The sequence below is a fragment of the Sinocyclocheilus rhinocerous genome, unplaced genomic scaffold (genome assembly GCF_001515625.1).
Source record: "Sinocyclocheilus rhinocerous isolate Xijiao unplaced genomic scaffold, SAMN03320098_v1.1 scaffold808, whole genome shotgun sequence".
Taxonomy (NCBI): Eukaryota; Metazoa; Chordata; class Actinopteri; order Cypriniformes; family Cyprinidae; genus Sinocyclocheilus; species Sinocyclocheilus rhinocerous.
In genome coordinates, this window is record NW_015650699.1 from 254,913 (window position 1) to 281,612 (window position 26,700).

A 26,700-nucleotide genomic window follows, 5' to 3' on the forward strand; every position below is an offset into this window, starting at 1 on the left:
TGACAGTAAAATGGGTACATCTATTGATGAATGATTTACTTCTAGACAAACGTGAACTTGTGTCTTAAATATGACTGAATGTATGGCTTGGCATGCAGTACAAAGCTGATTTTCAGTTTAACTCAGAAAGACAGCATGATTGGGTGTGTGGAACACAATGCTAGATCAGGTCACAGTATATTTTTAGAACAGTCTGGAAGCACATGAATGTATTCATCTTGGTGTTTTCATCACTTTTTTCATTTTGGCAATATTAGATGCTGTTGGCTGACTGGCTAAATCATATGGGCATTGGTAGACATATCTTAGACAATGAAACACAGGAAATTCAAGATTTTTCCTTCAGACATTTTACCCAGCATGGATCCCTCACTATACCAGAGTTAGCTCAAAAAATATTTAAAACTTCAGTGCAGAGTAACTTTTTGGCTTTTCAGTCCAATTATTTGTATATTTATCTCACATAAGATTTATGAGATGACTTTGATGCAGTTGTAATTGACCTAATGTAAAGTTGTGCAATTTGGCATGAAAATAGTACAAGCTACAAAAATTAGCCCATATGCAGTTCTGTCATACTAATTTGTAGCCAGACATGGCTAATATAGACATTCAGTCTTTCACATTTTTGAAACTTTTCTTAACATTTATCACAGTATTCTTATATATTACGTCTATCTATCTATCTATCTATCTATCTATTTTCTTGTGCATGAAATCACACACCAATTAACCTATGAGAATACAGAACAATATTGACGATTCATAGCAAATAGAGTGTAGGCGCCAAAGCTGCTGTAGATCCACTTACTCAAACCCCTACATAACTGGCACAGATTTGCAGAAAATTACTGTTGTAAGGACAGTTACGTGTGTATTCCCAACATTTTATTATGCAAGTTTTATGTTACACATCAGATGACAAGGGAATTCATAGTCATGTTAATATTTAGCCAGTCAGTTTAGCCAAATGGCTTGGGTATGCAGAGCATTCGCTCCTTATATGGACTGCACGCCTCTGATATATACTAATTAGTGCTGTCAAACAATTAAAATTTGGAATCTAATTTTAATTATATGATGTTGATTAATCAAATTAATTGCTAACTAATCACACTTCAATTTGGGCTGAGAAATCCCTCCCCAAAAGATAATTTAAAGTCATAATTGTGTTAAATGAGAAAAGAATAGATGTTACCATAAGTAGCTTTAAAAAGAAGTATTTTGATTCAACACATAAACTTTTAAGGCTATAATGCGGCCATGACATGGTTTTCTGAGCATGTGAAGTGGCATTTAGGTAGAATGGAGGAAGATGCCCCTCTTAAGAACAATGTGGATTTACTTGTAAATTGTAATTAGATAAGTTTAACATGAGCACGATGATAATGATGCATCAGCCAAAGTTATAAGAAATAAATTTAAACATTTGCTGATTTAGTTAAGCACAAAATGTAAAATAATATAAAGTTACGTTTATATATTTTTAAAGTGGCATTCATGGAAATACTAAATCAACTATTCTATTTAAAATTTTATTTTGACAATTTTGTTGAATAATTGAATAACCAATGACAGACAAAGCAGAAAGATTCATCTGAAAGGCAAAATTATTCTATGACTTATATACAGGCATATGAATATTTACATATTTAATTAAATATTTTAATTGAAGATATGTCATATAGCAACACTATGACTACAAATGCAATGATTTCACTCAGTTAACCCACAGGATTTAACAAAAGCAAAGATGTCTGAAATAATTCATGGAAATGTTAAATAATAACCCCATTAATTACAATTAGCTTTAAATTTAGAAATAATAACACTAGTAACAACATGCCACTTCTGTGCCAAATATATTTTTACTTCATAAAAACTATAATTTTTACTCCACAAATCTAAAAACATTGTGTCCACATTTCCCTCATTAACAAATAGGCTCAGAAAGCTTTGACATTCAACATAATACAATGTCATGCATCATTATTTTCCAGAGACAAAAAATGAACTCAGTTAACCTCAAAATGGTTTTGGCTGTCTAAATATCAAAAATGTTGTCAGATGTAGCTTACTCGTAGATTACTGGTTTTAAATGTGCATGTGTTTTTTTTATATATTTATTAAATTTTATGAATATTAATAAATTGAAACTGAATATGGCAGTATGTTTTTTTAATGAAATATAGTTTAAATATTAAGACCAATAGGTGGCAGTCAATTCATAAGTGAGTCATTCAGTCATTCATTCAACCGATCCGTTCAAACAGCTTATTTATTCAGAAAAGAAACAAGTGACTTTATGAATAGCTCGTTATGAATAGGTCACTGAATCATTGGCTCACTCGATTTGTTCAAAAGCTTGGATTCAGTCAGTAGCGAAACACCGCTGTGTTTCTTGGAAAGCCACAACAGTTCTGCTGTGGTTTTGTTTAGAAATATTTTTGGTTGAACAAAAATTGAGCAAAAACAGACAATACTTGACAATACTGTGTTTAAAATGTAACACAATATTAACTAATTTATTAATTGAACTGTTGTAAAAAAAAATTATATCACATTTGCAATCATGCAAATATTCAGGAAAAAAACAGCACTCTAGCTTGTGTTATATTGCTAAACTTTATCATATGATATAAGTGTAAGACAACAACCCAGGGCCATATTTTCCCGTCATATCTTAAATTTTATTTTTTTAATAATTAATCGCACCAAATTAACGTGTTAAATTGACAGCCCTAGTACTAATATATGAATCACATAACCAGCTCCATATGTAGGGCTTTTCTGATGTAGTCAACTTGTTCTGTAGCTCACCTGATACAGCATTACTCTTGTGATGCAGAGCTTGAAACACTAGTAACAATCAAAGGGCACAAAAACTCATAGAAGCCAGCTAAACTTTTTATCTCATGTTTGCTCTAGTTAACAAGTTAGGTTTAGTATAGGGCTCAGTGTAGGTAGTACATTATTTTCAAACACAATAAAGCATTTACCTTTTAGTGTCACTCGCTGGACATTTAATTTACAAACTCTTATGATAAATACAACAACCAACATAATAAAATGTTGCCAGATTCACATTCATCTGATATGGATAAAACTGAGCAAGCCTTTAGCACCACTCACAGACATTTCACTTTGAAAGTGTCATGAAGTGTGCAAGAAGCAAAATAATATCATTTTGAGGAACTGTAGGAAGAGGCATGTTTTTCCACTGAATGAATAATGAGGATTGGCAATATGGGATTTATTAATTTGAGGTATTATTTATGCAATTCAAATCATTATGAAGGTGTTTCATTTAAAAATAATCTTTATCTCAGTCTTCAAATCTTATGTCATTTCCCTGTACAACTGTAATGGCAGAAGGCCTGTGATATATTGTTTGTTTGTAACACTTATGGCATAGACAGAGCTATAGACACTTGTGTGTGTTCTAGGAGATAGGAGTCAAGGCATTGTCATTAGCCACAGCCCTGATTGGATAGTGTAGGCCTATATTTGGAAGCCACGAAAACCACGCTCTGCTTCACAGGTGGCGTTTATGGCTCTCATCTCTCGTAAGCCTATAAACAAATCAGTGGAGAGCTTTTTTAATCACAGCCTGTGAGAAGGTGACTGTTGTATTTTATGACTTCTGCCTTAGATCTGTTCACTTCAAATCTGCCATTCTAGCCCATCCACAAACTGCAGTTTAATGCAGTTTATCGCGATGGAATGTAAAGTAGAAGTCATGACTGAATGCAAAGTAGTTATATACTTATGTATTTTTATGTGAATTCTATGTCTCTGTCTCACCCACAAAGGGTCATTTCTGTCAAGAAACATGAAGCATGCAATGTCTTTTTTTGCGACATCTTTTTTAAACGCAGTGCTTATATTTTACTGAAAGACAATGAAATTCATAATCATAATGTGCTGCGTACATCCTCAATAATTCCCATGAAGAACTCCAATAATTTTGACACACCCTGACAGAATACAACAGATGATGCTACAAATGTTTCACTGGTTTATTTCATGGCAGTATTATGCCTTAAATGCATTTAGATATAGCCTAATGCTTAAAGGGGTCATATGACGTTGCTGAAAAGAACATTATTTTGTGTATTTGGTGTAATGAAATGTGTTTATGCGGTTTAAGGTTAAAAAAACATTATTTTCCACATACTGTACATTCTGTACATTCCTCTATGCCCCGCCTTTCTGAAACACGTCGATTTTTACAAAGGAAAAATTGAAATCGCATCATATGACCCCTTTAAATGTGGCGTGATACATGCTCACCATGCAAAAACATTTGTATGGTTCTAAAATGATAATAACTTCACATTCTTTTGATTTTAGTGTGAAATATAACCCAGACATATCTTCAAAAGATTCACCAAATGTCATTACTAGGTGCTTAAATAAAGTATTTGAGTTTGCACTTGTAAAATGCTATTTAAGACACATCCTGTTTTGTTCTACTTTGATTCAGCAGTATGTGCAGTGAATTATGGGAGTACTGTCAACACTGTCATCATCATACTCCTTAGTGCTGCTGTTTATATGCCATTGTTTCCTGGAATAGTGCTCTTGAGAGATGCCTATAGTGAAAACCAGTGCTCTTATGCAGTTCACTACATGGGCTAAACAACTATAGAATAAAGGCTATTCAATGGGATCCAAAAGTTTTATTCCTCTAGTAAAAATGGTCTTATTTATTATTACATTGTCTTTTCAAACTATTATTTCGGTAATTTGAGTGTAAAAGTTTAATTGAAAAATGAATTAGAATTGTGGAGCTTCAAAGTGAACTTTCAGAATCCTACAACTGTTTATTCCCAGTTTAAACTGAACCCCCCTCCCCCCCAGCATTTTCAGTATAGTCTTTTAAAATCCCAGTGTATTTAGGGATGTATGCATTTGGTAGATGTATAAAATGCAAGTATTTTTAAAAAATGATAAAATAGTTTTTTAATGTCATTGTAGGCCTTTAATAAGAAATAACTTTATACATAAATTATATTTGTGTGTATTACATTACATGTATTCTGTGGCTTTTTACATGTTTCTAATGTGCTTTAATGCTTTCATTCCAATAGACTCCAGCCTACAGCATCGCCCAGTGGCCAGTCGGCAGTACTGCACTGTTTCCAAAAGTGGAGTAGAGCGCCACACCTCTGCCCCTCCAAACAGCATCGAGTCTCCCCGTTTTCACCCCCACGCCAAAGGCAAAAATATTAGACTGGACACACAACTGCGCCGGGCCACCCGGAAGAACAGTTTCTGCAATGGCATCACCTTCAGCCAGCGTCCTGTGCGTTTGTATGAGAAGGTGCGGTTGCGCCTCTCAGGTGTCCACACAGGCTGGAGTGGAGCTCTACGCTTTGGTTTCACAAGCTTAGACCCTAGCAATCTTGCCTTAGCTGACATCCCCAAATATGCTTGTCCTGACCTGGTGACACGGCCAGGATACTGGGCCAAGGCCCTGCCTGAGAGGCTGGCCATGCGGGACAATGTTCTGGCCTTCTGGGCTGACCGACATGGCCGGGTCTTCTACAGCATTAATGATGGAGAGCCTATCCTCTTCCACTGCGGTCTAAGCGTTGGATGCCCGCTCTGGGCCATCATAGACATCTACGGAATCACACAAGAAGTTACATTGCTGGGTGGGTGCTCAGATAATCGAACTCACTTCTGAATGTTCAGTCTTTCATTAATAGTTTTGCAGAAAACATCAGTTGTTGTGGGAGCATTATAGCTTTCAGTGGGTTTGTTAACACACCAGTGGTTCTCAACTCTACCTAGTACCAAAAAGTGTCTATAAAATCAAACATTGACATGCCATAATATTACCATGAAATATATAAATATATATGCATATATATAAGACACACATTAATTGACAACTTTGTAGACCACTACATTTAAACTTTTGAAATGACAGAAATGTAGATAGATGAAAAGAAAACGTATAACAGTCAAAATAATGAGAAAAGTCTAAAAGTGAGGGTTAGATTGCCCCAAATAACACTGCGTCCATCAGCAGCACCACTATTCACCCCCGCTACAAGCATTCGTGCATGAAATCACTGCTGTGGGAAGGCCCCACAGATTTGTGGTGTGCCACTGGTTTTCATAAACTTTTGCAGCTCTAAGTAGGCCAGAGAAGGGTCCTCTGGGACATGTCACTCTGGCGGTGACACTTAAAGCTTGACTTCAAATGAAGCCAAATGTAGATTTCTTCCCTGATAGTTGTAGACGGACATGTCGAATAATAAAATATACTACATACTACTTATTTTATTGTCATACTACAACAATAAAATACGTCAATATGTCAGGAAAAGCGTATTATTTATGGCATTGTATTTTTTCACAATTTATGCAAGCACAGTGTGTGAATGTCATTTAATTTACTAGAGTTCTTCCTACCGTATTGGAGAGAAAAGAAACGTCATGTTGATCTGCCAGTAGTGGGTCTTTCATGCAGAGATCTCAACTCATGTTTGGCTTTTTTCTTATGTTGCGTATCCTTATAATATTTTTCATCAGGTTAGATATAGATTATTAACCAATCAAACCCCTTTCTCTAAACCTCTCCACTTAACCATCAGTCTTGTACATCTGCCATGTTTGTAGTTTTTTTTTAACATTTCCATTTTTTATTCATGTTTGTAATTCTTAACTATCCTCCTTAAAGCACAATGGGTTGCAATTAATCTCACACTTTTTACACAGAACAAGAGTTACAATATAGACACAAGTGTTACAAGCACATCTGTGGTAAAGTGTTGCTCAGTGTCAACTTTGGTTTTAGAACTAGCATCAGATATTAGAATAACTGCCATTTCAAGAGCGCATTTTACACATGATTAGATTGCAAGCCCTACAACTTTGTTGGAACTACCTCTAGGAGGCCGCACAGACATACAAGGGCTGAATGTCAGAGGAATATCTCAAATGAGGTGCTAAGATTCAGTTTCTCACCCAGACTGACAGCTCTGAAATGTGCAAGTCAAATGAGCCTCGACAGCCTCAGAATTAGAGGACTAAATACAAACCACATGTTCAGTATACTGGACGCCAGTGTCTATCCAAAGTATGTGTGCCAGGAGTGCACTTGCATAAATACTAATCGAGATCACTGATTTTATAACTAAACATTGTTTGTTTGTTTATAAAGATTCCCATTTGTGGACACTAAACATCCTAAGTCTGAGAATGGGAGTCAGTAAACTGAACTTGGTTCTTGAACCTGCTTATCATTCTTTCTCTCGTGCTCCTTTTCTCCAGTGCTGAAGGACTTTGTTTACCTTCTGTCTGGCAAGATCATTGACCATGTTTGGTCAGGGCTGCTGTGTGTTCCTGGAGAAAGGGTCCCTGCCTACCTGAAAAGCTAACCAAACCCAGACCTATAGAGATGTTTTGCCTGTGTTGTCAGTTTTGTTGGCTTCCAAAGAGAGATTTATAGGCAGAAAGATTTATTTTGATCTTTGATTTAATGAAACATTACAATTTGTCTATGAACCATATTAAACCATCTTAACCAGTGGTTCTCAATCTTTTTCAAGTGATGGACCACCTTAACATTAGAATAAAAATCATGGCCCACCATACACCCCAAATCTGGGGTAAACTACATACTGCCTCAAAAAAATTACCTAAAGTTTTAAAAAGTCTTAAAATTATCTTTAGGCTATGCCCTATATCTTAAATCATCCAGTCCATAATTTTGATTATTTCATTGTAATAAACTAGATTGCTGCATTTAGCTAATGAACCATAATGACTGTTGGACCCGTTTTTATGTTGTGACCCATACTGCAGCTTGATTAAAGCAAAAGAAGTGCATACTCAAATTAATGTTAATTTTTTGTTTAAATTTTGAATTTAAATGTTTATGCTGTCTTTCGGCTGCTCATGTTAGGGGTCGCCAAAACAGAATAATCCACACTGCCATTTGGTTTTATGTGGATGTTTATGCTGATAATATAATTTATAATAAAAAAGAAGGCTAGTGATCAGACTTTTGAAGTTTGGGATCAGTAAGATTTTTAAAAGTCTTTTATGCTCATCAAGGCTGCATTAATTTGATCAAAAATACATCAAAAGCAGTAATATTGTGAAATATTGTTGCAATATAACATAATATACTTTAAAATATAATTTATTTCTCTGATGCAAAGCTGAATTTTCATCAGCCATTACTCCAGTCTTCAGCGTCACATATTATAATATATATATATGTCTTTATTAAAACTTTTTTTTTTTTACCAATTTAACACATCCTGCTGAATGAAATTATTCATTTATATTGGTTGCATCCGAATGTTGAAAAATGCTGCCTATGGAGGTAGGAAAGCAGTAAGGCAAGTCAGTATCCAATGATCGTGTGACATACTGTCTACTGAGATACCTTCATGTGATCGATTTTTGAATGTAATGTAATTGTAATTTTGATGTATCCTTCGCTGCCTGATATCCGACAGTTGAGCTGAAAAAAAAATGGTGTCTAAGAGTTGAGGTTGGTGTGAGTTCGTGTCAATGTATGTTTTAAAACAATTTTTTAAAAACTTTTAATGTCATTTCTAGTAAGAAATTAGTATTGTAGTAATTACATATTTGCTTAGGTATTAGCAAAGAGTGCTCTTATTTGTTGTAGACCATTCGATCTTTATGCTACCTCAGAAGTCTGATCAGAACACTAGCGTACAGCAGCCTCGTGTAGAATATGTTCCCTCTAAAAGTAAAAGTCGTCATTGGTCCTACTGGGAGCTATTCATTCATCATTCATTCGTCACACCAAGGCCAATATATGAAGAGTAAATGCTCTTGCTGGAGGCAAAAACAACATGGCAGCTTCACAAGCAAATTAAGAGTTCATTACAGCTGCCGTTATGGGGTAAATTGCGGATCCAGTGGTCGAAAAAGAGTAAAAAGGCATTGTTATTAGAGCAGAAGAAATTAAAGTGGTTTCGCTTGTTATTATTTATAACGTCTCACTGGTCTTCCTTTCCTCTTGCAGAGAGCACGTTTGCTGAGAGTGTGGGCACGAGCTGTCTGAGTAACGCTCGACTCAGTGCCTATCTTCCCCAGAGCAACCACGACTCGGCTAACTACAGCAACAACCAGCTAGAGAGCAGCCAGGCCGCAGCAGCTAAATTTGCCACGTTACATCTCAGCAACTACAACCAACTCATCCCCTGCTGCTCCACCTCTTCTGCACCCTCTTCATCCACCTCCTTCAACATACAGAGGGCTGCCCGCGGGCTCTCCATGCCTCTTGACGCTGACCTGCATTTTCACCCAGTGCGAGGCCCTGACGTGGTTCTCTCAAATGATCGTACAGTTGCACGCACACACTTCCTGGACAGCAGCAGGACGTTGATGTTCAGTGACAGGCCTGTCCGGGTGGGCGAGACTCTGTACGTGGAGGTGGGCCATCTGGGCTTGCCTTACTTTGGGGCTCTTCTCTTTGGTATGACCTCTTGTGATCCAGGCACCCTCAATGCTGGAGAGCTGCCAGCTGACCCAGAGGTGCTTCTGGACCGTAAGGAGTATTGGGTGGTCTACAGGGGTTTTCCTGTGCCAGCGGCAGGCGATGTGCTCAGCTTTACTTTTCTGGCCAATGGGGAGGTGCATCATGGGGTCAACGGAGGGGCACGCGGTCGTCTTCTGTGTGTTGACTCCTCTCAGGTTCTGTGGGCCTTCTTCACACTGCACGGAGCTGTGAACCGGCTCAGAATATTAGGTAGGATTTAATAAATGTGATGATAAATGTCTGTGAATTGAGCAAATTGTTATTGCATGATATGTATAGATGTTACCAGTAAAAAAAAATCCATTCATTTTTTAACTATAGTATATATTATAATAGTGAAGTCATTAAAATTCTGAATGAACACAAATGAAACTATGAAAATTACGTAGTGACCTGGTTTCAAACCAAATGTTTTATATTTAAGCTGCTTCCTTCAGCAAGACAAAGAAGCTAGATTTCAGCTGTGCTAACATTGTTCATTCTCTTATTCAACTTTTTTCTTCTCTCTCAAAAACACATTGAGATACAAATGAGAAACAAATTCAGTGTCCAAACCTTTGACTGGTGCTATATATATCTGATCATAGCAAATTACTTTTAGGAAGGTCATTTACATATTACATTTATGGGATTTTTCCTATGTTTAGTGCAACTGTAGAATGACCCTGTTGTGCATATGTTAACGACAGTGAGTTCAGTTTAATATACAGTATACTGTAGCTTGTTTATCGCTGGAAAAATAGATCACATTATATTTGTCTCCCAGGGATCCTCGTCCCATAACTAATACATTCAAAAAGGTCCTACAGTCAACTTTATTTCAGAATGACACTTTCCTTTTGTCAGTGTTCCAAAATAATTCCCCTTGAGTCCAATTATGATTCAGAGCAGCATGGCATACTGAAATAAAATGCAATAGTGAAACAGTTTTTACTGTTCCTCTTATTTTAATTCACATGATTATATCAGATGAGCTCTTAGCATGACGTGTGAAAATTAAAACCTTCACCACTAGACAGTTGCAAAGATTTGCACATATTAATGTATTAATATACCTGTATCGAATTCAGAATGTGGTATTCCTGCCTGGAATGTAAAATTGAATATGCTGCCAACATTTATTTAAGTCATTAGGCACAAGAGGCCATGCTATGTTGTCAGTATAGTCAGTATTGTCAGTACTGTTGTCAGTGAGTGGCCAAAAAAAAAAACATGATCATGTCATAGCTGATGTTATATTGTGGTTTTTAGCACAGCAGCAATGCTGTATTGACCAATCAGCATTCAGCATCCAAATTGTAATATAGTACATGTAATATAGTTGATCTATACATTCTTTAATATTTTGTTAAAAATCATTCTGTCATTGTCAGATGAAGGTGATTTGTGTCAGTGATGGTTGTAATAAAGGCAGTTGTCCATTGTGGTAAATGATGTTCTTTTTGTCCATAAGGAACTGTTCAGGCCAGCCCTCCCACCTCCCCATCAATGTCTCAGGTATCAACGCCTGATGACAGTGACTCTGATCTGGCTTTCACTGTCAACAGATCCTCATCAGCATCCGAGTCCTCTCTAGGTGAGTCTCAACAAGCTCATTCATCAGCTTACATTCAATTCTGAACCGCTGGAAGAAACAAAACGCTAATATCATGAAATGACTGATTAAAGTCAGCCTAAAAAAATTACAATTCACCACGTTACTGATCTTATTGTGTGTTCATCCATGTGGGGCAAGCTCACGTTTATCTGTCTCCACTTTTGAGTGCCACACCCACATCTCACTTCCAATCAACAACCGGTACACAGAACCAAGTACATGTTTTTTTTATTTTTTATAATCTTTATATAAAATACATTTTTTTTATAATCTGTTACCTTATATCTGTTACACAGCTCAGAAGGAGAATCGGTCGCTACTTCTGTTTCATTGCAACTTTAATAGAGCTGTAGAAGTTTCTTTTTAAATTCTAACATCCCATGCTAGGTTTCACAACGTTTTGGAAGCAAATTTTGGCAACATCTACTCCAGATATAGACATCACATTCTGTAAAGTGTTATTAGTGGTATTTGCTAAAGCATTGCTATTACTATTGCTCATACAGGGTTAAGGTGGCACCTGAATTGTTTTAACATTCAGAAAAACTATCTTGTACTCTATATGAATTAGACTTTTTTTCCACTGAGGCAGATTTCTGATGTGTTATTTTTCAGTGACGGCTCCCAGCTCTCCTCTCAGTCCACCTGTCTCACCGAGTCTTTCCTCATCAGACGCAGCCCTGAGCAGCAAGAGCAGAGAGTGCACAGTGTGCTTCGATCAGGAGGTGGACACCGTCATCTATACGTGTGGACACATGTGTTTGTGTAATGACTGTGGACTGAGGCTCAAGAGACAGATCAATGCGTGTTGTCCGATCTGTCGGAGACCCATAAAGGACATCATAAAAACCTACAGACCATGAAGGGACTAAAACATTTTCTGTCAAATGATTCAGTGCAAAACTTTGGTAGCTGTGGTTTAATATCTGGACTAAACTTGTATTTAAGACCATTTATGTAGCTTTGATTTGTGTAGCGTTAAGCTCTTGTGCATATTTCTCTCACCTCATATGTTAAAAGCAGATCATCTGAAGCTGATTCATGCTTTGAGAATCAATCTCAATTTTGATCTGATACTTCTAGTGCCTTTAACATTGTTTATCGTTCCTCAAGCTGCACCTAATGAATAAGACAATCATATCTGAGATGTATTGCATAGGTATGAAGAAATAATTCAGAGGGACCTCAAGATACGAAGGAAAAAATGTTTTATTGCGTAAGTAAATAATGCGCATGATTTTGTATGTTATTTTAAAGGAGTAAAAAGCTATTGGTTTGGCAGATTGCAAGTGAAGAAAGATTTGCATTATGACAGTTAAAGGGTTTGGAGATTTGTTGCACTTATAACTAGAGGTAAACTCGGCACTAAAAACACATCTGTCCCTCTGATTGAAGTGATTTCAGATGTGGATCTTGAGGACTGCATTTTAAGTAAGAACAAAAAGAATTCGTTTATATAGAGTGATGTGGTATTGTATTTTTCTTTTTTTCATTAGATTTCTGTTTCTGTGTTTGTTTGTTTGCTTTGGAATTTATGACATGGACAATCTGTCATTTTCTTCTTAGCTTGACATTTTGTCCAATTAGCAGTATAAAATTAAACCACAAACAACAGGTTTATTCTTTACAGTAATCTTTTTTTCTTTCTGGACTGTAAACGAAATGAATACTGTTGCAAAATTACTGTAGAAATTGCGATCAATCCCATTTTAAATACAACTAAATGTTCAATCCAATGAGTATCACAGCTGTTCATCAGGGTGCATTATACTTAATAGTAACGTAGAAGTGCCAGTGGTGCTGATGGGACAAATGAGTTCAAGTACTCATGTAATGGATCATATACTACCATCCATTTTCATCACTGATAGTCTTGTCAAATATAACATGCAAAATATGCCAGTGAGCAGACAAAATTATTTTGTTTGGTTGACACCATGGTTTCAACTGGTTACAGTTGAATTTGAGTTTCATATTATTGTCAATAAAAACCAGCCACAGTTCTGAAGGTCATGCACCAATACATTTGTTAATATAAATAATGGATTTTGATTACATTTTGCATTTCCTACAATGGGAAACTGGAAATTCTCTACAAAGGGAATTGGAGGCCCATTGTTCAGCTGAGTTGATCACTAACCCTAACCAAAAGCACTTTAACGAGATAATCACTTGAGTTATTACTTGCAAATTACAGACAGATGCGTTTAATTAGGGTTCAAACTAACCCTCCAGCGCAGCACTGGAGTTGAAGAGCCTCACCCACAGCTCTCTGATGCAGCTCAGATATCAAACACATTTGGATGAATTATTTTGAATTTATCCAGAAATTAATGTTCTGTGACTATTTGCTCTATTGGTAACACAGCTATATTTAAATAGTGGTTATCCACACCACATTACTCTGCATTTTCTCTAAAGTCAAAGTTTAAACATCTGTGACCTTTTCCTAATTGTATACTGAGGTTAATATGTTAAAATGTTCTGATTTATACTTTAGATTAATGATTCTCTTAAACATCTTTATGCAACAGCTTAATGCATAAAACATTAACATTAAAGCCAAAGAAATAAATGAAAAACTAAAACATGGCTCTGGTGCTAATCAAGTAGTAACAGTAAATTATAAACAACTCACTTTCACAAAGATACACAGCAAGAGATGAAAATATTCCCATATACACCTAGATCAGTCACAGCACACAGTTTCACAAGTTTGCATCTAATCCTTAAAAGTGGTAACAGTAGTCAGATTGGTAAAGCTCGAAAAACATTTGGCTTGTTGTAAAAGTGAATATTGAAGATCTCAGTAATTTTTTCTTTTGACATAAACTTACAAAAACAAATGACTTTTTTTAATTGCAAATTTGAAAAGACTTGAGTGAGCTAATTAGGTATTTTATATAGAAGTCTGCAATCTCTCACATTCTCATCTGTCAGGACTTTCTTTCATACTGATTAGGAAGCCATGATGGACAGAGACCAGTTAGCAACTACTTTTTTCTTCTTCTCAGAAAACACCCTGTGACTTTTTTGTGACCTCAATCATCCTTCATAGAGCAGCCCTTAATGGGTCCTTCATGGACAAATTTGGGCAAAAATGTCTCAGGTGTGATTCTTAAATTTTTTTTATTTACAAAAACATGACTTTTTTTAATTGCAAATTTGAAAAGACTTGAGTGAGCTAATTGGGTATTTTATATAGAAGTCTGCAATCTCTCACATTCTCATCTGTCAGGACTTTCTTTCATACTGATTAGGAAGCCATGATGGACAGAGACCAGTTAGCAACTACTTTTTTCTTCTTCTCAGAAAACACCCTGTGACTTTTTTGTGACCTCAATCATCCTTCATAGAGCAGCCCTTAATGGGTCCTTCATGGACAAATTTGGGCAAAAATGTCTCAGGTGTGATTCTTAAATTTTTTTTAAATAAATGTCATAAAACTATCTTCACTTAAGTAAAAATCAATTTATGCATTTCTTTTGTGATTTTTTTGGCATTTTTGAATTTATTTACCTTTAAAATTACAAAATTACTCCATTGACTTTCATGTAAAATATGCTTATTTTTTATTTTTTTACTTCAGTAAAAATATTAATTCTAGTAGGTTGAAACTGCTAAAACCTCAACATTTGGTATACTTTGGCGACATCTGGTGACATATGTTGGTATAAAAATAGCAATAACATGAAATATCAATGGCCACTAGATGGCTGTAGAAGGCCTACTCACTGGCTGCAAAGGCTGAAATCTAAACCAATGTTGTAACAAACTTAACCTCTTTAAAAAAAAAAAAAGTTTTAGATTTTATCACAAATTAAAATCGTAGAATTTTTTTAAAAAACATTTGTGTTGGGTGAGACTATACAAAGATGCCAAAACATGCTTACTGACAAATCTGACCATGCTATAAGGAAAAGACAAAGTAGGAGACAGAGTAATTATTTATTTCTAAAAAAAACTCAAACTCAAAAAAGTAAACTGGTACAAAATGGTGCCAAATAGGTAAGAATAAACAATAAACCTAGCAAGTAACATGTTTCAGACATGTTTTGTTTGGAATCATCAACAAATCTTGCAGTAGGACTTTGATCTGACTTTGAAGTGTGTGTGTGTGTGTGTGCATGTGTGTGTGTGTGTGTGTGTGTGTTTTGCACAGTGGCTGATTGACACATTTAAAAAATGTTCAGCTATTGGTTCATTCAATTCTTTGTTTGTGTATGTGTGAGTGACTGTTTTTATTTGAAAAAATGTAAAAAAAAAATAAAAAAAAAATTATGTTATAGGCTCATTGAAGCCTATAAGGGCAAATTTTTATTTGTCCAATAAAAATTTATTGATTTTTATTGGACAAATAAAAAAAAATTACTCTGATTGTCTCACCCATTAATTTCCTATGGCTGCCCACTTTTGTCCACAAAGGACCAATTAAGGAGTTTTTATTTTTTTAACAATTAACATTTTTGAATCAATTCCAACTTTTTTTGTGTGTTCAGGTGGCAAACTTAGGAAAAGTAGCCAAGTCTTTTACCGCTCAGATTAAGGAAACCATTTTTATAAAAAAAAAAAAAAAAAGGTCCCCAAGGCCTATTTAGGGTTAATGACCACAGAGTGTCAGGACCTTGTTTTAGCATCTCATCTGAGGGACAGTGCTTTTTTACATTTTAATGTCCCAATCACTATACCTATACTGCTATATACCGCTACCTCTAATCAGTCTCTCATTCGCTCATTCACTTTTTGCTAGTGAATGGGACTAATAACAACAATTATTAGCTGAATACTTAAATGACAATAGATAAAAATAGAAAATAGATGTAATGAAGACCAAGTTCCAGTAAAATATCTTCACAATCCTCTATGATGCCCTTAAAGAGATCAATGTATATAATAATTTGATAATTAGTTCTGCCATAATTTTTCACAGAAATTATGTTAGAAATGGTGTTATTCACAGAAAGAATTATGTTTTAGAGGAAAAATACTAGTAGTTCTAACATTGCGCTAAAAGTTTTGAGTAGAACACATCACATCCGGTCAGGTGGTCGCTAGAACAGTCTAGTCGTAGAAGTTCAAATATTTCAACCGCATCCAAAGCTCAAATTGGATCTGAAATGAACGCATATGCAACACACTCTATATGGTGACCGGGAGGGGACATGTTGTCATGGCCACAATATGCATTCATTTGTGGCTCAATTTTCATTTATAAATGTATATATGAAGTTGAAATAATTTGTTATTATTAATAGGCTATGTTTAAAAAAACATTTAATCAAATCTTTAAAAATCCATTCACTGATAAAGGCTTTATTTTTATTTTATTTCATATTTGTATATATTTAGGGTCCAAGCACCAAAGGGGCATAAGCACCTATTGAGTCTGTTAAGCCTGCCAGCAAAAATCCAATTTGCATATCCAGATATTATCCAGATGGGTTTTTGAATGTCTGGACAGCAAAAAACAAAACAATCAAAAACAAAAACAAAAAACTATATGAAATCGGATTCACATGAAATCACATATGGAGGTGGTTTAAAATGCTATTCCAATCAGGTTTTTACAGATGTGTCTCAGTCTGGACGCTCTGGCTGCTCAAATCAGGTTTCAAATTGTATTTTGCATTACTTTTAACGCGACACACAGTGATGACATCTAAACCGGTGATGGAAATGCCATACAATATTCAGTATTCAAATGAAGCTGAAGCCAGCTGTGACCACAGCACAGAAGAGACAGAGTGCCACAGAGGGGTTCTGCACCACGACTTGACAGGGCACTCATTTGGAGATCGAGTGATGCACCTCTGTTGTTCCTGCATCTGTTTTGAAAGCCTCGTCACGTACGTGGGTATGCCTGCATCATAACCAAAGCAACCCATGCAGATAGGTTGGTTATGTCTGGACACACCAACCCGTTCTCATCAGTCTGCGTATAAATAACACGACTTTACACTTTCCAATTGCACACACACACCTGATTTGATCACTTGCAAATAATAGTGCGGACAGTTTGCCTGAAAAGATCTGAATTAAGAAAAAAATCTGATTTGCCTGCACTCTGAACCTTAGTTTTCTCCTTATCATTAGGGGCCCAGCAAAAATGGTGCAACTGTGCATAGTCATCTATTTTACCTGTTTGTTTTCTTCTTCTTCTTGAGTCTGTGGAAGCCCATAGAACTTATTGCAGGAAATTTAGCACACCGATAAGAGGACGGTCTGAATATTGACCACAGCAAATTTGGAGTCTCTACCGCAATCTGTCTAGCACCATCAACTGTCCAAAATGTGTACTTATGTTTATGCTAATAATTTTTCAACTGCACGGGCTAGAAACTAAATTCTTTTCTCTTCTGATTGCTTGGCTCGAGACGATTCGATTGCACCATATGACATAGTATACCGGTATACCGGTTCATACCGAATACCGGTGTTTATTTTTGTTATGATATGAATTTTTAAAATACCGCAATACCGGTGTATGTCGCTTAAACAACGTTGGGAACGAGACACTGTTCGAAAGGGGTCCCTTTTCACTGTTGCACTGTGGTGAGGGAACAGCTGTATGTGTTACTAAGCGTGAAAGTTCAGAAACTGAAGCTGTAGAACTAATAGAACGTGATGACAAGAAGTTGTCCCGGCTAGTAGGCTATCGCATGTGAGGATCCTGCAGCTGGTGGATCGTTTATAGCCTTTTCTCATAGCAGCTGGAATAATTACATGTATCATTTTGATGGCGGATTGTAATCCAGAAAGGATTATGTGTTTATGAAACACATGTGAATGAAATTAAATTATATTCCAGTTTTAAATGTGCTTCTGATTACAGATAGCCTGGAATTACACAAGATTTGTATTTTAAAGACAACCAGTTCGAAGGGAGCATAATTTGCTTTTTGGGTTAAAAGAATTTCTTAATATGAAATTCGAATGGTATGACAATTAGACATTAGACTGTACAGAAATTGAAATCTACATGCTAATACACACTATACTCATAGTCACGCAATGCTGATATTGTTAAGTCAAATGATACATTTGAATTTTCCCATGTTGGCCATTTTGAATTTTGTCATAAAATGCTATATTTTACATATTCTTGTGTAAGTTAGTATGCATCTTCAGCGCCATGCCCTGAAAGTGCTTAAAATTTTGGGGGTATTTATTTATTTATCCATTTTTTCCTATTGTCATGATCGGTCTTGATATATTCCTTGGATTATGCTGATACCACTTTTGCCACTGATACCAATTATGCCATAATCAAAACTTTATGTCCACCATTTTGATTTCAGACCATGCTGGCAAAAAGTTCTGGATTTTGTGTCGATAAACAAAATATTATTCATTTACCGCATAAACAAATTTGATGGAATGATGCCAAACTGCATCTGAGGCTATATCTCAGCAAAGCTTTGACATATTGACACCAAACTTTATGTGTGTCATTGTCACCTCACACTGATCACACCATCAATTTGGTCAAAAGTGGTAAGTCATTAAATCATACTAGAAATTATTGTTTTTATGATTTTTCAACAATTTTGACTAAAATCATAAAATGCCTTTATTTACTCATTGTTGGAGTTGGTCTGATGCTCCCTGCCATGCTTAGCTCATCACTTTGCCTCTGTTGTGCTTGGCCCCTTAATTGCTTCTTGCAGCTACATGTAGTGGCAAAGCACCCAAATATGAGATACTGGTGAAGAGATATAAAAAAAATTGAAATGTTTTGCTTATAACTTTTGAACAATTCGGCCAAAAAATAAGTCTCTTTAGATTTGGTGTAGCAATACGATTCGACTGGTACCCATGTTGTGTTCGAAATCGTCCCCTACACCCTCATTCACTATTCCGCTAATATAGTTCAGTTGAAGGAGTGAATGAAAACAAGTGAACGAATTTGGACACTGGGTCCACCAGAAGGGCTGCTGCTTTTGCATAGTTTGTGCTTGACATTTAATTACCATTTGAAACTTAGCAAACAGGCAGCTCCAGTAATAAAGAAACATGTATAAACTTCCATTAAACTATTAATCAATCAAAAATAAATTTATAACTGCATGATATTATGCTGTACTCACATTGGACCAGCGGTTTTGAAAATGGATGATGGATGATTCAAGCTGCAGGCATCTTCTGGCCAGACGCAGAATTCATTTGGCACGGCCCTCACAGTGCATTATGGGTATTCTCTAGCCATTGAGTTTACATTGGCTTAAAAAATATTGCCACTTTGGCAATAAAAAAAATGATTGATGCCTGAAAATTCTTGCATATAGCCCCTTTAAAGAACCATCTCACCAACACCAACATTGCTACCCACTCCTACTCACATTATCTACAATCCCGCACTACTGAAAAATTTCCCACAGCATACACAAAAATGAAAATTTCCTGTTAATTTTACACGCCCTCACGTCATTCAAGATGTAGGTTGCTTTTTTCTTCAGTAAAACAGTAAAGAAAAGTTTTAGCTTAAACCATGGTCTTTGGTGATTCATAAAATGAATTTTGCATCATAAGACCTCAATATATCATCAGGAGCCACGGGTATTTTGTTTTGCATGTTTATGCAAAGTGTTATATCAAGTGTTGGTAGCTGCTGACTTACATATTATCAGGGTGGAGCTGGCAGAGCAGGAGGCTGAGATGTACCTGAAGACCACCAGGGTGGAAACAAAGACCACCAGGACAGAGCACAGCAGAGCAGACAGGGGCTGAAGATTGCCATAGCGGAGCAGATGGAGTTGAAGTCCACCACGGTGGAGCGAACAGAGCTGGAGACCACCACAGCAGAGCAGGCATGGCTGGACACTACCATGACAAAACTGGTGGAGGTGGAGACTGCCAAGGCAGCTCAGGTCAAGCAGAAAATCACCACGGTGGAGCAGGCGGAGCTAGAGACCACCAAGTTGGTCCACCAACAGAAGCCTCCGTGGCCTTGACAGGACAGGCAGAGGGTTCAGCAACGGCCTCCGTGGCCATGACAGAAGAGGCAAAGTGTTCAGAGGCGCCCACCGCATTGGGAGGATTAGGAGAAGTGTGTGCGGCCCACACAAATAAGATGGTGATAGCCATCACAGGAAGCACAGCCGATGACAGAAGGACCTCTGGGACCATCAGGCATTGCATGACAGGATTAGAGACCACGGGGCTTGAGAGCGCAGAGACCGTTCACACTGACATAAGAGGGGGGTCCACCACACTGGAAATCAGCCTTCCACAACCAGGGGCATACTTTGTAGACTCTGGCGTGACGGATGAGGACCCTGGCATGGTGGCCTTGACGGGACGAAACTCAGGATTAGCGGCCATGACAGGAAGAGACTCAGGAGTGGGGGATACCATGTGCCACGTTTGTCCTTTGCAACTCCCACAGTAAAAAAAACAAAAGTCTTTTGTTGAAAGGTACTTGATATGACTAGGCCTGTCACTATAACAACTTTTTGTTGTGCGATATATTGCCCCAGAAATAATTGCGATAAGCAATATTATTGTCATTTTATAAACCATTTTATGCCACTGAATATATTATCATAATGTAACGGCATAATAATGCAAGAAGGCCTACACACTTCCAAATGACAACAAATTTTTAAGAATATTTAGATCATGGAAATGAAGTATCAAAATATTAGATACCTTAAAAAACCTGAATAAATAGTAAAAAAACATTTTATAACAAAAAGTGCAAAGTAACAAGCAGAAAAAAAGAAAATGCACAAGGAACTTGTATGGAGATTTTTCCATCTACAGATTCTTCCCTGACCTACAGATCCCTAAACAAGGCCATATCTGCAGATGAAACCTTTTTTGTAGAAGCATTTTTTTTTTATTTGAACTAGCACCTCATGACTACATCACGTTATGTACGAGAAACTGCAGAAGACACAGGAGCAAGTGGAATGTACAAAACATGGTGACATTAATTTTTAAGTAAATATAATGGGCGATATATTGCGTCACAAAAAATTATTGAGGTCATGTACATATATTGCGCGATAAGTCGATATATTGATTATTGCGACAGGCCTAGATATGACAACTCACAGAACTGATACATGTATTCCTCGATCAATAGGTCTTCCTGCTGAAGAAGCAGTAACTGATCAACAGGGTCCATGATTGATCTAGATTTCAATTGGCTGCTGGATCTGGTGAAGTCCTCTGTTACAAACTGCTCTGAAACATGACTAAGATCCAAACACAGCTTTATTAAGGGTAATCCACAATCATACTCCACATAACAAGCAAAAGTTCAAAACAACGGGAGAATTAATCCAATTAATCCAAAAGTCAAAGATACAGGCAAGCAAGAAATCCAGGAAGACAGACAGACAGAAGACCATAACAACCATAACAATAACGTGATGTTTTCAATCATTTTCGAAAAGCGTAAAAGTCCCCACAAGGAAGGAATCCATCAATTCTTGCAGAGAACACAGAAGGTTATGCAGAACTCCTTCCTCTGCTGCTGCCAGGATAGTGAAGTGTTTTGTGCCTCCTTTCTCTAAAACAAATCACTTACTGTAGGTTTAGAGTCTCTAGAAACACAGTATGAAAACACCACGTCTCATTTGGATGTCATGTCCATCCCTGAGGAGAGAATCCAGAATATGCGTGGTAGTTTGAACAGCATCCCAGTGTGTTCATACTTTGTGTTGCCAGGTGAAGTACCTGTCGAGCCAGTTCTACACAAGACCAGAACCAATATCACTAAACTGGACATCATGTCTATCACTGAGGACAATGTAAAGATGAAGAGCTCAACCAGAGAGGTTGAAATTACATTAGAAACTGAGATATTTATGCTGAACATTGTCTGTGATAGATAAAAAAATAAAAAGTAAAAAGTAAAGTTATTTCCATTTTATCTATGGCAAGAGTTATTATTATTGTGATTTTTTTTTCTTTTTCTATTTGCTTATCTTCAGTGTAGAAAAGCGTGTAAGTTGGAGGAAGACCCAGTCATTGTAGGCCTGTCACGATAACAACTTTTTGTTTTGCGATATATTGCCCCAGAAATAATTGCGCTAAGCGATATTATTGTCATTTTAAAGTCCATTTTATGCCACTGAATATATAATCATAATGTGACCGCATAATAATGCAAGAAGGCCTACACACTTCCAAATGACAACAAACTTTTAATTTTTAAGAATATTTAAATCATGGGAATTAAGTATCAAAATATTAGATACCTTAAAAAACCTGAATAAATATTAAATAAACATTTTCTAACAAAAAGTGCTAAGTAGAAAAAAAGAAAAATGCACAAAGAACTTGTATGGAGATTTTTCCATCTACAGATTTTTCCCTGACCTTCTTTTCTCTGTAAATTAAGGGTGCACACTATTGCTGAAAAACACAATCACTACTTAGCAGTCGGATGTCCGTATGCACAAAGGCACAGATCCCTAAACAAGACCATATCTGCAGATGAAACTTTTTTTTGTAGAAGCATTTTTTTTTTATTTGAACTAGCACCTCATGACTACATCACGTTATGTACGAGAAACTGCAGAAGACACAGGAGCAAGTGGAATGTACAAAACATGGTGACATTAATTTTTAAGTAAATATAATGGGCGATATATTGCGTCACAAAAAATTATTGAGGTCATGTACATATATTGCGCGATAAGTCGATATATTGATTATTGCGACAGGCCTAGATATGACAACTCACAGAACTGATACATGTATTCCTCGATCAATAGGTCTTCCTGCTGAAGAAGCAGTAACTGATCAACAGGGTCCATGATTGATCTAGATTTCAATTGGCTGCTGGATCTGGTGAAGTCCTCTGTTACAAACTGCTCTGAAACATGACTAAGATCCAAACACAGCTTTATTAAGGGTAATCCACAATCATACTCCACATAACAAGCAAAAGTTCAAAACAACGGGAGAATTAATCCAAATATCAATGGAGTCAAAGATACAGGCAAGCAAGAAATCCAGGACGACAGACAGACAGAAGACCATAACAATAACATGTGAAACGTGATGTTTTCAATCATTTTCGAAAAGCGTAAAAGTCCCCACAAGGAAGGAATCCATCAATTCTTGCAGAGAACACAGAAGGTTATGCAGAACTCCTTCCTCTGCTGCTGCCAGGATAGTGAAGTGTTTTGTGCCTCCTTTCTCTAAAACAAATCACTTACTGTAGGTTTAGAGTCTCTAGAAACACAGTATGAAAACACCACGTCTCATTTGGATGTCATGTCCATCCCTGAGGAGAGAATCCAGAATATGCGTGGTAGTTTGAACAGCATCCCAGTGTGTTCATACTTTGTGTTGCCAGGTGAAGTACCTGTCGAGCCAGTTCTACACAAGACCAGAACCAATATCACTACACTGGACATCATGTCTATCACTGAGGACAATGTAAAGATGAAGAGCTCAACCAGAGAGGTTAAAATTACATTAGAAACTGAGATATTTATGCTGAACATTGTCTGTGATAGATAAAAAAATAAAAAGTAAAAAGTAAAGTTATTTCCATTTTATCTATGGCAAGAGTTATTCTTATTGTGATTTTTTTTTCTTTTTCTATTTGCTTATCTTCAGTGTAGAAAAGCGTGTAAGTTGGAGGAAGACCCAGTCATTCTTCCGGAGAACACAGAAGGCTATGAACTCTACACAAGACCAGAACCAATATCACTAAACTGGACATCATGTCTATCACTGAGGACAATGTAAAGATGAAGAGCTCAACCAGAGAGGTTGAAATTACATTAGAAACTGAGATATTTATGCTGAACATTGTCTGTGATAGATAAAAAATAAAAAGTAAAAAGTAAAGTTATTTCCATTTTATCTATGGCAAGAGTTATTACTATTGTGATTTTTTTTTCTTTTTCTATTTGCTTATCTTCAGTGTAGAAAAGCGTGTAAGTTGGAGGAAGACCCAGTCATTCTTCCGGAGAACACAGAAGGCTATGAACCCACTTCCTCTGCAGTGGTGTAGACACAGTGGAGACTTTTGTGCGTGCCTCAGAGTCTATAAAAGGAAATTATATGTTATTACTTCAAAAGAGCATGTAAGGTTATAAAGCACCACTTCCTCTGCTGCTAAAGGAAAAGAGAGTGGAGTGGAGCCTTTTGTGCCTCCACTGGCTGATTCATCTATGTCAGATCCCTTAGACTTACAGCTAACTAGGCCTTCTAGTAAATCTGCAAGTGGCGCTGATGCTAATGAAGGACAGCAACCCATAATCCCCTACAGCTGTAGTGGTTTGAGCACCCACAAAAATGTTTAAAAATATTATAATAAATGATATAAATATATCTCTTTTTATAGAAAAAAGAGTTGTAAAACACTAGGTTTAATATAAAGAATGGGAAATTCAAATGAACTAGAAGAACGCAGACCAGTCTGTGATGTGGGATCCTGATAAACAACACAATCTCATGGCAGTATTGTCTGTGATAGATAAAAAAATAAAAAGTAAAAAGTAAAGTTATTTCCATTTTATCTATGGCAAGAGTTATTATTATTGTGATTTTTTTTTCTTTTTCTATTTGCTTATCTTCAGTGTAGAAAAGCGTGTAAGTTGGAGGAAGACCCAGTCATTCTTCCGGAGAACACAGAAGGCTATGAACCCACTTCCTCTGCAGTGGTGTAGACACAGTGGAGCCTTTTGTGCCTCTCTCAGAGTCTATAAAAGGAAATTATATGTTATTACTTCAAAAGAGCATGTAAGGTTATAAAGCACCACTTCCTCTGCTGCTAAAGGAAAAGAGAGTGGAGTGGAGCCTTTTGTGCCTCCACTGGCTGATTCATCTATGTCAGATCCCTTAGACTTACAGCTAACTAGGCCTTCTAGTAAATCTGCAAGTGGCGCTGATGCTAATGAAGGACAGCAACCCATAATCCCCTACAGCTGTAGTGGTTTGAGCACCCACAAAAATGTTTAAAAATATTATAATAAATGATATAAATATATCTCTTTTTATAGAAAAAAGAGTTGTAAAACACTAGGTTTAATATAAAGAATGGGAAATTCAAATGAACTAGAAGAACGCAGACCAGTCTGTGATGTGGGATCCTGATAAACAACACAATCTCATGGCAGTTCATAACTATTTTACATTTTGGCAAATTGGTGGCTGAACATTTGTACAGTCTGAACATTTTTGCAATGATAGTTGTTTAAGTGTGGGACCTTCATGCGTTTCCTAAAAATTGCAAGTTTTTGCACTTCACATTGCTTTGTTTCATAAGCAATATTTTATCAGGAATAATGAAGGGCATTAAAAAACAATAAAAAAGAATAAAAACTTTATATATTTATAAAACATAAATTAAAATAAAACAAATTCAAATCTAATTAATCGATCAAACAGTTTCTTCTGTTCTGTCTTTGATTACTGTTATTGGTAAGTTTGTTGTGCACCCAGGAACAGCTACAAGTTGGAGATATTGAACAACACATGTTGCACAATCTGTTGAATAAAAGAGAAAAACCTCTAGCTGGTGTAAATTGAGTATGTCAAGAGTTTAAGTTTAAACATACTTCCTTGCTCACATTTAAAGATTCCTACTTTCTTGTTTTCTATTGTGCTGATGCACACTAACCAAGTAGTTAGTTACAACATCATTCTCCTCCTCCCACAAAGACCCATTCTTACACAAACTTCCGCACATACAGTAACTCAAGAGTTTAAGGGTGTAAAAGGGTTAGTGAAATGGCAAGCTGCTTCAGTCTTGTAATGTGCACCTGACCTTAAACAGCTAATGCTGCAAGATCTAATTTTGAGTTCTGGTTTTGGAAAAAGATTTTGTGAGGTAAATATCTGTGTTTAAGAAACAATCCTAAATTGGTCAGCAGCTGTTTATTCTTTTTGGAATATACTGTGGTAAAGATAGTACAGTCTATGAGCAAAACTCCTCTGAGTGTTTCATCATGTTCCGTTCACACAGAGGTCAGTTATTTACAGGAGTGACAACTGCTTATTCACTCTTAACCCGAATTAGTTGACTTTACTAGAAATTTGCGAAGAAACCCGTTGCACTAAACCATTTTAGTTTTTACACAAATTGAAACTAAACAGCTTTAGTTGAATTTACATCGAACCTTAAGTTTATGCAGTAGACAAATCAAGTTTACATGAGTAGTGTCAGGGTTTAGCCCTCATTGAGTCCTTGTTAGTGTAATTGCTCTCACCTGTTTCTCGTGTGTTTTCCTCCCTATTTATAGTGCCCCTTGCCCTATTGTCTTTGCTGGTTCGTGGTCATTCTTTCCCTCACTGTGTTTGTCTCTGTCTGTGGATGTGGCTGATTATGTGTTCCTGTCTCCCTGTCTGTTTGATCTTGTGCTCTAGTCTTGCCCTAGTCTTGTCTCTTGTAATTCTATGTTCTTGTCTTGCTCCTTGTTTTTGGATGTGGTCTGTTTTTGTCTTTTTGCTTTTATTTTAGTATTCATTTAGTTCTCTTAGTCCTGATCTTTTGTTTTCATTTTTTGGTTGATATTTTAGTTATTTTGTGTTGGTTAATTTAATAATTATTTTAACCTTTTTTATTAGTCCTTTTGTTTTGTTTATTCTCTTGCCTGTC

The 26,700-nt window shown here is 36.4% G+C and overlaps 1 protein-coding gene across 1 annotated transcript in view; it reads left to right on the top strand.

Annotated features, from left to right (window-relative positions):
* LOC107712310 (E3 ubiquitin-protein ligase NEURL1B-like) overlaps positions 1–12,545 on the top strand; it is a 14,251-nt gene extending 1,706 nt beyond the window's left edge. The window contains exons 2-5 of the mRNA XM_016517530.1: positions 5,094–5,660; positions 9,020–9,745; positions 10,989–11,111; positions 11,748–12,545. Of these exons, the coding sequence (XP_016373016.1) occupies positions 5,094–5,660; positions 9,020–9,745; positions 10,989–11,111; positions 11,748–11,995 (1,664 nt within the window). The 3' untranslated portion in view covers positions 11,996–12,545. The remainder of the gene's footprint in view (positions 1–5,093; positions 5,661–9,019; positions 9,746–10,988; positions 11,112–11,747) is intronic.
* The last annotated feature ends 14,155 nt before the right edge of the window (positions 12,546–26,700 follow it).